Source organism: Frankliniella occidentalis, unplaced genomic scaffold, assembly GCF_000697945.3.
Source record: "Frankliniella occidentalis isolate FOCC.00 unplaced genomic scaffold, Focc_3.1 Scaffold187, whole genome shotgun sequence".
Classification (NCBI taxonomy): Eukaryota; Metazoa; Arthropoda; class Insecta; order Thysanoptera; family Thripidae; genus Frankliniella; species Frankliniella occidentalis.
The window spans coordinates 335986-350202 of NW_026267313.1; the positions used below are offsets into that span (position 1 = coordinate 335986).

General features: G+C 54.4%; 1 protein-coding gene across 2 annotated transcripts in view; it reads right to left on the reverse strand.

Annotated features, from left to right (window-relative positions):
• Positions 1–14217, reverse strand: part of LOC113208487 (trithorax group protein osa-like) — a 27921-nt gene that overhangs the window by 11808 nt on the left and 1896 nt on the right. For both annotated transcript variants that reach the window (XM_052272113.1, XM_052272112.1), the window contains exon 2: positions 2098–2173. In XM_052272113.1, coding sequence (XP_052128073.1) covers positions 2098–2170 — 73 coding nt within the window. In that variant the 5' untranslated portion in view covers positions 2171–2173. The remainder of the gene's footprint in view (positions 1–2097; positions 2174–14217) is intronic.

The window sequence follows — 14217 nt, forward strand, 5'->3', positions numbered from 1 at the left end:
CACCCTCCCTCCCTCTCCCGCACGGACTTCCCCTTCCGCGCGGGCGTTCCGTTCCTCCCCCTCTTCAATATTCATCGCAGCCAATCACGTCCACGCGTCCAGCCGTCACGGTCGTACCGTCCGGAACACAAGGACAGCGCCGCGGCGCCGGGGAGAGCCGAGGCCGACTGACAAACTAACAAGCCGACGCAAGCCCGACAAGTACCCTCCCATAAAACTCCCTTTTTTTCCATTTAAGTTTTCGAAAAAAAAAAATGTTTACTCTTGTGGCAATTTTGCGGCTCGTGGTACAAGTTGGTATGAAGTACAGACTTATTTTTGTTACTTTCTCGGTCCGTCCCTGCCATACAGAGGCGGTGGTACGACGCGGTACAGAGGGGAGATGGAATGCATTTTATTACTTTTGAGCACGATGTATACACTACGGAGGGGAAGATAAAGGTAGAGGCGTACGTGCTATGGAGGCGGGGTATTGGGTGGGGTAAGGGAGGGAGGAGGTGGGAGAAGGGGGGGGGGGGGTCTCTCCCTCCCCTTCCACTTCCGAATACCCGCACACACGTCTGTCATAAGGACTGAAAAATGGGGAAATGATCACGAATGTATATTGTATGCCCAATCATCCCCCTCCCCTCCGGGGCTGCGGCCCTACTCTGCCCTCCACCCCCCGCCAGCAGCACCCTCCACGTTTACTTAACGGTGCTCAATTGTGTGGGCGCTCCGGCTGCTAGGTGCTTCCGGTGCTTCCCCCTGAGAATGGGAATGACTCGTCTAACAACCTCGGCAACCTCGGTTTCCCCTATCTCACTTGTTTCCTCTTTCCCCTTATACTTTAACACGTTGAGTCCCACGTGACCAAAAGTGTGAACACAATAACCCGTGATTGGTACCCCCCCCCCCTCCACCTGGGACTCTACGTGTTAAAACAACTTCCCCCATGTCAGAGGTGGGCAAATGTAAACTTTCCACCCATGTAAGGCAAAGGTGGCGCGAAAATATGGCAACTCCTCCCTGACTGTTCACGGCGCGGTTCACGTTCACGGACACATAAGAGACTTCCCCATGCCTCACCATAGGACGCCAGGGGCTGCTCCGTTCGCCTCTCCAATAAAGTTGTCGGCGTGCAGCCCTGTTCGCACTGATTAGTATTCTAACGAGAGAGGCCCGCGCGACTCGTGCGGTGGCGGTGGCCTGGAGCGTGTCCTCCCCGAGGGTAAGTTTGTTGTAATTGTGACGACCACGACCGCCGTCGCTGCCACCTTGTTCCCGTGCTGGTGGTGCAGCTCGTTCTCGTTGTTATTCTTATCACATTCGATTGATCTTTTCCGGCCCAGACGAAAAGTGAGAAAATGGAAAAAATGGGACTTTTTCCTGCCCACACGACAGAGCTCTGGTGCTGTTGACCATCTAATACGTTTCCATATATTTCTTCCCCCGCCCCGGCTCCCTCCTCCTCACAACCTACGTGGAATAAAGTAAACTTTTCCCATTTTGTGCCAAACCCCCCCAAAACAGAAAGAAAAAAAACTGTGTAAAATGCTCGCAAAGGAATTCTTCGCTAACGTTATGCAAGTTGCGAAGGGCTTAGATGCTGTTGTTATCTACTAAGCATGCGCAGCGACGACCAGGCTTCGCAGGGAATTAACTTTGAATAGGTTTTTGTCTGTTGTCCCTCACCATAACTCTATTACCACCCCTCACCCGCGCCCCCTCCTCCTGTCAGACGGCATTACTCCACGACCATTACCTACCCCACTATGACATCACACATCATGTGCGCGGGTGGGGGAGGGGGTGGAGGGGGGTGAATAAGAGGGGGGTGAAGGGAGTGGAGGGGGGTGGAGGGGGTTTCGGCGGGGTTATTGACCCCCCTCCCCTCCCTTTCCGAATGGCCAACGGACAAGTGCACACGTCGTAGAACAGCGGGGTGGGAGGGCTCTCTGCTTGGCCTTCGACCACTGCCAGCTCCCCTTCTCCGATACTTCTTTCTACCCGTTTCGGAGTGACTGAAAGCAGCTGAAAGCCACATGCAGCTGGCTGCGTGGTATGTTTGGGGCGTGCTCGGCGGCTCGATGGGCATAAGAGCTCCACGTCGCTTACCGGGAGCGCTGGCGAGGACGACGAGCAGGGACGTGAGGACGGACACCACGGGCGGCGCGCTGGATGGCGCCATGGTCTGGAACAGAAACGAAAACAATCGTTGGCGAAAAGTCATTTCTCAAAACGCGCGTTTAGTTTAATTAAAGAAACTGTTTGCGCGGACTACTCTTTGACGGGATGCTGGCTGCGCCGCGGGGAGCTCACAGCTGCTGCCCCCCGCGGGTGCCTCAGCGTCGCTCCCGCGGCTACTTCCGGTGCGATGTGGCGCCGCGCGCGGAGAGTGCCACGCCACGCCACGCCACGCCACGCCACGCCACGCCACGCCACGCCACGCCACGCCACGACACGCCACGCCACGCCGCACCACGCCACGCCGCGCTCCGGAAACGACCGAGTATCAGATGGCCGCGGCTGACCCATATGGGTCGCGGGACTGTCGGTCCAGCAGCAGGTCCAGTACACTGCTGCTATACGTAAAGTGAAGAAAACAAAACAGACGACGTCTATACACGCGACGGTGGCTTTGAAAAGTATTCCCCGGTTACCCAAAACAAATTCGTATTCCAGTGTAATTTTTGGGGGCTGAGTTTTTAAGAGGGTTCATACGCTCCCTCACTACAATTATTGATACCATGGCGTTGGCGTTTACCTATACTGTACCAGTGGCGCAGCGTCACTTTCCCGCCCGATGTGCACACCACGCTACATTCCAATCGCATGCGCTGCTGTGAAACCAATCTTTTTTGTTTTCACTTTTCCTCTCGCTGTTAGAGTAGAGCCAGTCCGGTCGGAGCAAAGTAGACAGGATGTCCCATAGGCTCCTGTGCTTTCTTTTGGCAATACTATCTACCGCATACAGGCGTGCGGGTGGGCTTGCCTAACGTCGCTCCGTTGCTCATCGTGGCGCCGCGTCAGTAGGCAAACCGGCCACATGCATGAATGCGGTACAGTATAAACAAGAAAGCAGAAGGGCGGGCTAAAAACCAAGCATGACATTTTTACATATTTTTTTCACGCTTTCCTCGCTTAAAAGATGATAAAAGTTTTAATTCATATTTTTTTGCTGTGACTCTTACGCGTTTAAGTCTCTAAAACGTTTATTCATCCCCACAGCACAACGGGAAGCCCTGCTGCACGCACGCACGCACTCCATTCCGTGTCTTATTTGCCGTCATTAAATAACTATCAAACCTGTCGAGCAAACACAGAAGTGCGTTACGTGTCAATGTCAACATTGCGACGTGTCGATAGTTCGACCGGGCCGGGCAGACGACGACGACGACGACAGCTCCGTAATGACAATGCCACGAGGGTCCATTCATTTCTGGTCCCCACCATTCACCGGGCGGGCCGGCCGGCGCTCGCACCGCCACCCCCGCGTGGGCTTGTTGTTCCAACAACAAATCACACCCTCCTCACGCGCTGCGGCCCGGTAAGTGGAACACGCACAAAAATAGTGGAATAAATACATTTTTCTTCTCGCTGGATCACTGTCTTTGCGCTGTGGGATACTGGTGGGATCTACTATGAAAATAAGAATAATAACACTGGTCATGATTGAGAAGCGGTAATTTCTGTTGTTTTGTCGGCGCGCTCGGGTAGCCATGCGGCGCCACGCGGCTCCCCGCGCGGTCCGGCCGGCCGCCGGCCGGGGGAGGGTGCCGTGCTGTTACCTTGTGCCGTGGTCGCGCGCGGCCGGCCCCGTAAAGTTATGCAGTGCGAGTGCTCCGCTTTGATTCCTTTCTCGATCGGACGGGGACCGCGGGCAGAGCAGCCAGTACTGTTAGTCCTCTCGAGTAATCGGTTTTAAAGTCTGGCTGACACCACCGCCGCCCATTCTTGGTCGATTCGATGTCGTGTGTATAGAGATTTAAAAGTCCGAAATTTTCTCGAAAAAAAAAATCGGGAAAAAATGAACTATTTGCCAAAAATTAAGAAAAAGTAAAGATTTTCAGGAAAAAAAATCGGAGATTTGGAAAAAAATATTCTTGAACAATTTCCCAAGAATACTTAACCGGAAAATTAATTAATTTAAATCCCTAGTCTTATGATATGACGTCAAATTTACCATAATTAGAAGGATCAGCCGCATAATACCAACACCGTGAAGTTGTGATGTGACTGCGTCTGACTCTTTTCGATCTTCTTCACACTGAAAACTTAGGGACATTTTTATTCATAGCTTACTGAGTTCTGTGTACGTGCTCTGCTTATGCATTTCCTAATACGCCAGTATGAACAAATTTGTTCACAGCGGAGTATTAAAAATGCGTAAGCGCAGAGCACGTACACAGAACTCAGTAAGCTATGAATAAAAATGTTCATAACTTTTGGTGTGTTCTTTCTGTATTATCGGCTGATGAGTTACGACGCGCGGTTTAGGGCGTATCGTTTACAATTACGGGCCTACGTGAGTGCCAGTCATTCTTTATGCCTCAATTCATGTCGGACGCGCGCCGTCACAGACAGTCACATACACACACACACACACACACACACCGTCACAAGAGAGACAAGGGGCTGCGGCGGCACACGCAACGCTACCGGCCCAACCGCCGTAATTCGACTCCTATCAACGAAACCTCCCCCACCCCCTCGGGCCCCCATCTACAGCCACCCCTTGAATCGTGGCGCCGGCGCCGGCCACTCCTCCCCACCCCTACCCCTTTCACCCTTCGCTTATTTCACCCCCTCGCCCCCACCCCTTTTCTGCTCCCATCACTTAATTTTTAATACCGACAAACAATCCGACACGTGTGTGCGTGGTGAGGCCTTTGTGCCTTAAGTCACAAGCATGCTTTGGCTTTGTGTGGCCGAGCGACGCCCTTACCTTTCGGCAGGGGAAGACCCCACTACCCCAACTAGCCCTTCTATTCAAAGTGAATCCGTCGTTCTTGCATGCAGCCAGCAGCAGGTCGCACTTCTTCTCTTTAAGTCTGATTTGCCCGCTGCTTCTTTCGCTTCTTTTTTATTGCACACCATCTTTTCGCGTTCTTGACATGGAGAGACCAGCCATTAAGGCTGCGACGTCGTCCTCTGAGTGATGGGAGCTGTTCCGAGCGAGACGGACATGACGCGCCCGTGCGAAAGAAATAAAATGAGAGGAAGCTCCAGTGTATATTCTTAAATTAATGGCCGGATAACATCTTTGCGTCTTGCGCTCGTTTGCGCTCAAATATCATTTTAGGCTCATTTTTCTTTTCGGCAGGCGGCGAGCGCTTTCCATTTCGTTTGACGCGAGGCCGTGGCACTGGGCGAGTGGCGCACCGACACACAGATACTCCCCCCCCCCCCTCCACCTTGGAGCCCTATGCGCGACGGAGCGTGCCGCCGCCGAGGGAGGGGGCGGGGGGCAGAGTTGAGCAGTGAGCCACCCGCACCCGCCGAGTACACAACTACGTCTGCTCACACTGTGCGACTATGCGAGTGGATTTTCCTCGGGATTTTCATAACTTTATATGGAGAGAAATGACACCAAGGTCCAATGGGACATTAAATAATGATTTTCTGCCCTGTTTTCATCCGTTAAAAAGTTAATTTGCTAACCAGCTGGACATGTTTTACAGTTGTTTTTGACCGATTGCGGGACTAATGATGGAGCACAAGACGAAACAAGAAAACACCGGAAAAAAACATGCAAAATGAAAATAATACAAGCTTTATTGCTATGTTGGGATGTGCCATGTGTCGCGTGACACACCTGTGTTCACAACTGCTCGCGGGTGCTATGGGCTCGCCTTTTGGTGCTGCGGTCCATGGTCCATGACGCTCCATGACGCTCTCGTCCTCCTCCCCGTGCCTGCGCGGTGCCGGCGCGCGGCCGACGTGCCGTGCGACACCCGGGTGGCGCCCGGCGCCTCCAGCCTCGTTATCACTGTTATCACATCGGAATATGGCGAGTAATTACCGCGGAAGGCCTCCTAGCTCCTCCCGCACAACAAAGGCCCACAATACCGCGTCGCGCCATATCACCATCGCGTTCGCGTTCCTTCATTTTTCAGCCGTCTCGCGAAAAAGAGCTGGTTAAACTGTCAGGAAAAATGGGAAATCGCACACTGGAAAAACAAAGGTGTGTCCAGTCGCCTTTTTTGCACAGGTGCCAAGTAAATTTTGAGTTTAGTGCCTCTGTAAGGGACTCTTCTAAAACGCTTGTTAAAAATAAGTGCCTTTGTAAAGGCACTACACTTCAAAGGTGCAACTTTAGTAACACCAAGACCAAGGCAATTGTAAATATTTTTTGAAAAAATTAACGAAAGGAAAGAGGCGACGCCGTGCGGTGTTGGTTGTTCTGTTGTTGGGCCAGGTAGGTCCGGTGTGGTATGGTCATCGCAGTGTGTATGATGAGTTCAATGCTCGGTGCGCACACCAACACGGCTCGGCTCGGCTCGGCCCGCTGTGGTCCGGTGCGTTACTGGCTGTAGCGGCCGGAAGCACCCGAGTACAGAGCGGGCCCGACCGGACCCGACCCGACCGAGCAGACGGTCACGCATCACAGACACCCTCCTCCTCCCCTCGTATCCTCTCTCTCACTCCACCTCATTCAACTAGTGGCGTAGCGAAAGAGCGCGGACACGCGCGACATCAGAGGTTTCTCTATCAACAAACGTCGTGAACGCGAAGTACGTTAAGGTTGACGTCGTCCTTCAAAAACCTACAGCCAGTACGAGAAAGTAACGCAAAAGTGCAAAAGCTCGATGCTCTACATTTAGAACTGTGTTACATTTTATCCGTCTGTGGAACACGAGCTGTGCTGTGCATGTGTGACACGCTTGGTGAATTTGCCCTTAAGTGTTATTAGACCCCTATCCACATAATTTTCGCTGCAATTTTCCCACTCTTTAATTTTGACGGCGAGGCAGTGACAGTGAGCGAGCACAGCTAAGCCCTCCTCGATGATCTCATCTCAGCGCCGCCCGCCGCCTCGTCCCGCGGCTCCACACCTCGTTCCGGCCCGCGCTTCCGAACTGAATAGGGAAGGCTGTGACGATATGGAGACGAAGACGAGAATCGATTGATACAGCGTAGTCCACAAACCCCTTCCTTCCTTTTACTTATACTGTACCGGATGCAGGCGTGCGGCCGGGTCGCATACTCACACGGGGCCATAAGGCGCTACGGCGAGCTATGGTAGGCAAGCCCGGCCGCACTCCTGCATGCGGTACAGTATAAGCAAAATCAAGGGGGTCTGTGGGCAACCCTGTATATTTTCATTTTCAGCAATAAACTTTTTAATTTCTACGCCCATTTTCAAGACTCCCTGGTCCCCTGCTCGTAAATCAATCAAAACACGTAATCAAACGCAATATCATAGTTTGTCCTTCGATGCTACTTTTGTAAGTATTTTCGTTATTCTATTTTTTGTTATGTTTTGCGCGTATTGTGTTGTATTTTATTTTGGGGGACGGAGGTCGAAGGTATTGTCGTTGGATCATATATATTTGCAAAAGCAAATCTGTTTTTTCCCCGTTGTCCTGCATCCTACCACAACTCATCAGAGCCCGCCCGGCCCGGAGCCCGCCTGCTGCTGCTGGTCATGAGTGACCTGGCGGTGTTCTGATTAGTTACTCCGGCGCGCTCCTCGCCGCAGCCATCATCACGGCGGCGATACAGATTGCGGCCGCTGATGTCATGGGCGCGTCTTGCATCGGGACTGTCGCTCCTCCTCCTCCTCCTCCTCCTCTCCGCCCTCCTCTCATTTGTGATAATGTCTTCATTTTGAGGCGGACGCGCCGAAGTGGAGAGCCAGAGGAGTCCTCTTATAAGACCTGCGCCTTTTACCTGCAAAAACAATTTGCAGTCAAGGTCGTCCCCGTCCTCTGGCTCCCGTCTCTACTGCCCCGCCCTGCCCAGTGGAGCACTACTGCTACCATCGCTCACGGTGATTCGCGGTGGAACGAAACCAGAATGCAGCACGGTCAGACAAGATGTCCCGAACACAACAGAGAAACACCGCCGTATTTTCAATCATCCGTAAATCAACGTTGGGTGGGTGCAGCACGGTGCAGCAGGTCCAGCCGGGGTCAGTAATTGCCGCAGCGCCGCAACACGTACAAGACTCGGTACAAGAACACATTACCTGGCAAGCCGGCCGCGCATACCGAATCAGGCATCATCCTCTCGCCTGATCGATTCGGAAACAATAAAACAATTAGCATTCTTGGAGAAGGTGTGCTGCGATGTCCAACACAGACCGCAGAAACATTAAGACTGGGAGCAGTTACCATAGTTCTCTAGCCGTACTGGACGGGAAGGCTCTCTCATTTAAATACCGCGCGCGCGCGACGTTATTGTGCCCCCCTTTTAAAAGCCCCGGAGAGCGATTGGCGCTCGTTTGGAGGCCACGTTTACTAGTCCGCTCGTGTGTGGACAGGGCGGCGAACAATGGCGCGCAAAGTGCAGCGGTCGGTCTCTTTTGCAGCCGCCGCGCCTTTACCGGGGCGTTCTCTCTCACCTCGTGGACCTCAGCTCCGCGGGCGGGCATGGCAGCGCGGGCTGGGGCGATGAGGCGGGGGGCGGGGGGATATCAGGAAATGACGGACGCGGTTGGTAGGCGCTGGTAAAGGCGTCACCGTAGTAGCCGGGTCACCCTTTTCCGGGCGATTGCAAAGACAAGACACCCTGTCAGAAAGTTAGCACGTCTCGTTTTGTTGAAGTTAGGCAGGCTCCCGCTCCCCAGCTCGCTCCCCAGCCATGAACACCCGAGAAAACTGCACATCGGACGGAGAAAATTACTTCAGTTAAAAACTCGTAACTTGTTGTTAAATGTTTTTTTCGTTCCCCTCTTTCCTATGCGTCGGCCTTGTTCGCCCAGCAGCAAGGACATCAACCTCTTCCTGGAGAAGGCCCCGCGGAGATGCGGGGCTGCGTTGAACGGGCAGGATATGCAGGCGTTTACAATGGCTCTCCGCTTCGCACGCTGGGCGCTATAGGCGGCGCCCTAGGAGCAGCTGCAGGAGGAGCTGCAGGAGTAGCTCCAGGAGGAGCTCTAGGAGGAGCTTCAGGAGGAGCTCGAGGAGCACCAGAAGGAGCTCTACGAGGAGCTCTACGAGGAGCTCTACGAGGAGCTCCCCAGGTGGCTCAGGGTTCAGTGTAACAGGGTTCAACTTGCAAAGTTCTAGCCACAGCTTACTGGCAGATGGTCCATCTTTATGGTCCATCCATATAAAAAGGTTGTATGCAGCACGGCAATGTCAATCTCCTCGTAATCTCCCAGCAGCTCCAGCAACTATAGCCGTGGAAAACCAAATAATGGGACCACTCCACGACACATTATTTAACTTTTGTAAGCCTTTATATCCTGGGTGAGCTATTCCTTCCGCTGTCTCTCTCTCTCTCCGGCGTTAGCAGCCGTTACACCACGCGGAGGGCGAGACAATGGGTGGCTGCGGCCGGCTCTTGGCGCATCCCTGCGTGCTCCGCGCTGTGACACCGGCGGCTCACGACACTGCCGCCCGCCCCGCCCCGCCCCGCCACTATGTGAACACTGCCACCCCGCCCCGCAAGAACCGCCACACTTCGCTGTGGACTTTCACTGCTTTCGTCTCCTGTTCGGCTCCACGGGGCCGAACAGCTGCAACGGCTTCCCAGTATTTGTTTTTTTGTGTGTGTGTGCATGCTTCTCATTATCTTTGCCTGGTAACACTGTAAAACGTAGAGTGACCTTTCTTTCCCGAATAGAGCGACGTATAGACTTCATCGCTCTGTTAGAGCGATTTTTGCAAAATGACTCAACATGAGTCTTCTTCGTAACAGAAAATGTCGCAGAAACGACTCTAAACGAGCGACGTTTGCGAAAATGACTCAAAATGAGTCTTATTCGTAACCAAAAATGTCGCGAAAAGTTACTCCAAACGAGCGATGTAATTAATATCGCTCTCCCAAGAGTCGTCAAATTGGCTTCACAATATCGCTCTATTTGCATCGTATTTGGTCACTCCTTTACTTGTAGTGAAAAGAAATGTTCCAAATGCAAGCCACGTCGCAGTCCCATGTGCGGTAGCCACCCAAACGTGGCTCCGCTGTTAGCGCTACGGCGTGTATGGAATGTCAAACCGTTCCGCAGTGCAACAAATAACGCATACACTCTGCAACTCTGCATATAAAGGTAAGCATGTACACGGCCAGAATAGTACAGCTGAATGTTTGTTATGTCCTGACTGTAAAAAGCCTGCCGACTTCCACATGGATATAGCAGGGCGGGGCAGTGGGCTCCACCGCATTGCGAAGAGCTCCTTGCCTTAGCGAGGCCCGGAATATTGCAAAAACCGCTGTGGCGCTGTGCTGGAGGGGGGGGGGGGCTTCCCTCTACTCGCCGGTGCAACAGAGTACCGCTTGGGTGCGTCACCCGGCCACCCGCACCCGGCGCCCGACAGAGGCGTGCGCGCGGGCGGACGGGGCCCTCTGCTGCACGAGGGACCACACGGGCGTCCAACCCAACCTGACCTGACCATTGCGGAGGGCCGGAGTCCCTCGAGAGACACCAAAGCCCCGGACAGTGGGAAACAGGCTGGCGATGACAGCGGGCAAGCGCCTGCGATAGGCGGGGTAGGCAACCCAGCAACACAGGAGTGCTCGGCCGGCGCGGTGGTTGCCTACCCGCAAGGGGCGCTCTGCGCGGTCTGCTGCCAAGGAAGGCGGCAGCAGAGCGGGGCATGCGGGACGATCAGGGCCATTTAAGCGAGACTACTTTATTTTGCTGCATGTAAAATATTATTTTTGCAGAATGGTTGTGACTCACTTTAGCCAAAGCATTTTCTAGATACCAACACACAGCCGCATTCAAAATCAGTGGAGACGGAGGTAGAGTTGCGGGGCTTAGACATCATACGACAGCCCCACGCATCGCCACACCACGCCTCGGCGTCAACGTTGCGTCAAAAAACGAGGGAAGTAATCAGCAGTTGGACTGATTTGAAACGGGGGTCTTTAAATCGGCCCGTGCTAAATGCTGACAGACAAGACAGACTGATGGGCAGAAGAGAAGGGGGACAAGAGAAGTTTTACGAGTTGGAGTTTTTCATAATTGCGAAATAATTTAATTTGGCTTTTTTTGGGCCACTCGCTTGAGCATTTTGTTTTTAACTTTCCGTATGGTGACACAGGAATGGAACTTATGTAGACCGACCGCCGCCGTGTACGCAGTGCTGCTCCCCTCACCCCCTGTTCCTCCGGTGCAGCGCAGGGGTCACTTACCCCTACCCGCCGTCTTCGTTATAGCATTTGCAATGCACGCCACCGGCCGGCTCCGGACGTGGAGAGTTATAACCCTTACCCCCCCCCCCCTTTTTCCTCCTCCCCCCCCCCCCCCCCCCCCCCCCCCCCCCCCCCCCCCCCCCCCCCCCCCCCCCCCCCCCCCCCCCCCCCCCCCCCCCCCCCCCCCTGTCCAAAGAAAAAAAAGGAAAGGGGGGGGGGGGCAATGTCATTACCAAAGCCCCACTTCTCCGTTACAGCGCGTGCAAACGGTCAGCGGCTGGCCCGCCAGCACGCCGCCGCCCGGCTCTGCCTCGCGCCTCTGCCGAACGGTATGAAAAACAAATTACTACTTTCTTGATAACGCCCCTCCTCCAGCGGGTGCGCGGCGCGGCGCGCTTCTCCCGGCGCGGCGGCGGCGGCGCCTCGCCACGCGGAACAAGGCAGACCGCAAAGCGCCAAAGAGAGGTCATGTTGAACCGACCACCCCGAGACCCCGAGTGACACGAGATAGTCACGGTCGAGACGTCGTCGAAGTTTACTTTACACCTAAATTACGCGGAAAAATACCCTATTTCACGTTGGTTGGAGGCCGGTTTGCCAGACGTCAACGTTCAGTTTTATGTCACCATGCTTTGTATTTTTCTCTCGGACGTGGACCTCTCCCGCCCCAGTCCTCCTCTCCCTGCCGACTCCAGGGCGCTCCAGGGGGACGCGCGGCTCCTCTTCTCCCCCAGCTGACTCTCCCGGCCCTGCCGGCCCGGCCGCTCTGCCCGTACGCCCCCTCCTCCCCGGCCGGGTGGTGGTCACAGGCCGTGACTCCCAACAAAGCCCCCGCCTCAGCCCCCCCCCCCGTGACGTCATGGACGCAACAAGAAGAGTGGTGCGCACTTTTGTATGCCCCCGCACCAGCCAGCCAAGGGGCCCTTGGCGAGATATCCTGTTCCTCCTCGACCCGCAAGGACGGGGAATGACCTGCTGCGGCTAGAAATAAGGCCCCAAGATTTACGCTTACCTTGCATCTAATCAATATCCGTGACATGCGACAAGCGTAAATAATAGTTTGTCATCTAAAAACAAATCGCACGAACGCTCAAAATTCTAACACGTTTGTACTTTTTTCATTTTCTTTAGAAAGGGGAGCCCGTATAGTCACAAAAATTTTCCTTCTTTTATTTTGGTCGTTGGCCATCGCCCTTCTGACTCCTTGGCCATAACGGACACTATAACCTTACGACGGTCTAAAAAAATAAAAACAATATTTTTCCTGCTTTGAGATACGGTAGAGGCGATAGGGTGTATTAATATGCCCTGCACGCCAGAAGGTCTGCGCCCTCTACTGGAGTCTCTTGAACCCTTGAACTTGCCGACACAATAACTTCAGGATCAGCAAGTGAGCCGCCCACCTCCCTCGCCTGATAAGTCGTTTTCTCGCCCGTTTCGTGTCGCGCCCGCACCCGGCCCGGCGCCACAAGTAAAGGTGTGATTGTTTTTTGTTTTGATTTTTGTGAATTTATTCGCACACCTACCAAAATGTGTAATAAATTTTCTCACACGGCGGACACGAGGGTCCAGACCTAACGCTGGCGGCTCCAGTTCAGTTTGTTTTCTAGATTGAAGTTCTAGCTGGAGTAGCCCGTTCCCTCGGTGATTGCCTTGCGTTGCCTCAGACGGGCTCTACGCGTTAGAGACTTCTGGCCTCGGCTGCCAGCGGCAGGTCCGTTGCGTCCCGAACCCCGACGCCCTTCCAACGAGCGCATGCTTGACAAACTTACATCGTTGTTCACTCAATAACTACACATACTCCCAGTTTCCAATTGGCGGCCCATTGATGTATTCTGAAGTTTGATTCCGGCGGTTTACCTCCGTGAATCTTTCGTCGTGCGCTTTTGTTTCGTTTTCATTTCGGACAGTGCACAGCTTTGGATCTGGAAACAAGATGCAGCAGTCTCTGTGTGTGATCTGCCCGCTGACCAGGCGCACGTGCAGTGGTGCCACAGTGGGGCCGCTGTCCGTGGCCAGAGCCCTCCTCCTCCTCCACCTCCTCCTCGCCCCGAGGCTCAACCGCCCCTCCCCCGCCCGCGCCCTGCCGAGCCAAACGAAACGGAAGAAGCAGACGAGCTGCATTTTTCATCGGAGCACAAACACCGTGGCCACCCGGCCACCCGCGAGCCCCCTCTAGCCACGCTACCCGCGGGGCGCGCTCTGGGCTCTGGCAGTGCACCACCCTCCCCCTGGCCTCTACAAACACCCCCTCAAGCACCCTCACGGCGGGGCAGCACCCTCACCGAGCTGCACAGGTAAGGACTGGGACTGGACTGTGAGAGAACGAAGTCGTTCTGTCCGACACCCAGTCTTGTTTCGGGACAGAGCGCCCCTTGTGGGTAGGCAACAACTGCTCTATACGCACACGCGTGTCTCGCAGGGTTGCCTACCCCGTGTCTTGCAGGCGCTCCGCGCTCCCCTACCCAATCAAGCACAGTGACGCGACGTTACGGTACTTTCTCGTTTTTCTAAAAAACGATGTTGATTGTTGATTCCTTTTTTACGTGTTATATTTCGCTGCTGCCGTGTTTCATTCCAGAACTCTGGGCTGCTCTCGTGCCGTCGGGTGGCGGCGTTGGCGCGCGCGGCGCTGCTCGCGGGGCCGGGACTGGTTGAAATCAATCTGGACTGTTTGTTCTGCTGGTATTGAAGGAAGGCTGAAGGATGAGTGAAGTCGAGAGGACCATGTGGTGGCGGGAGGGGGGCTCCTGGAGGCGCTGAGCACCTCTCGCTCGTCCCGTCGTCGGTCAGCTCTACGTTTACGAGCGACTTTGGGAAGAGAGCGGAGGAGGGAGAGAAATGTTGAATGGGACAATTAGAAATGGGAGAGAGAAGGAGATAGGAAGGGTGCGACGTCGAGGAGACAGGAGGAGGGGGGAGGGGGGA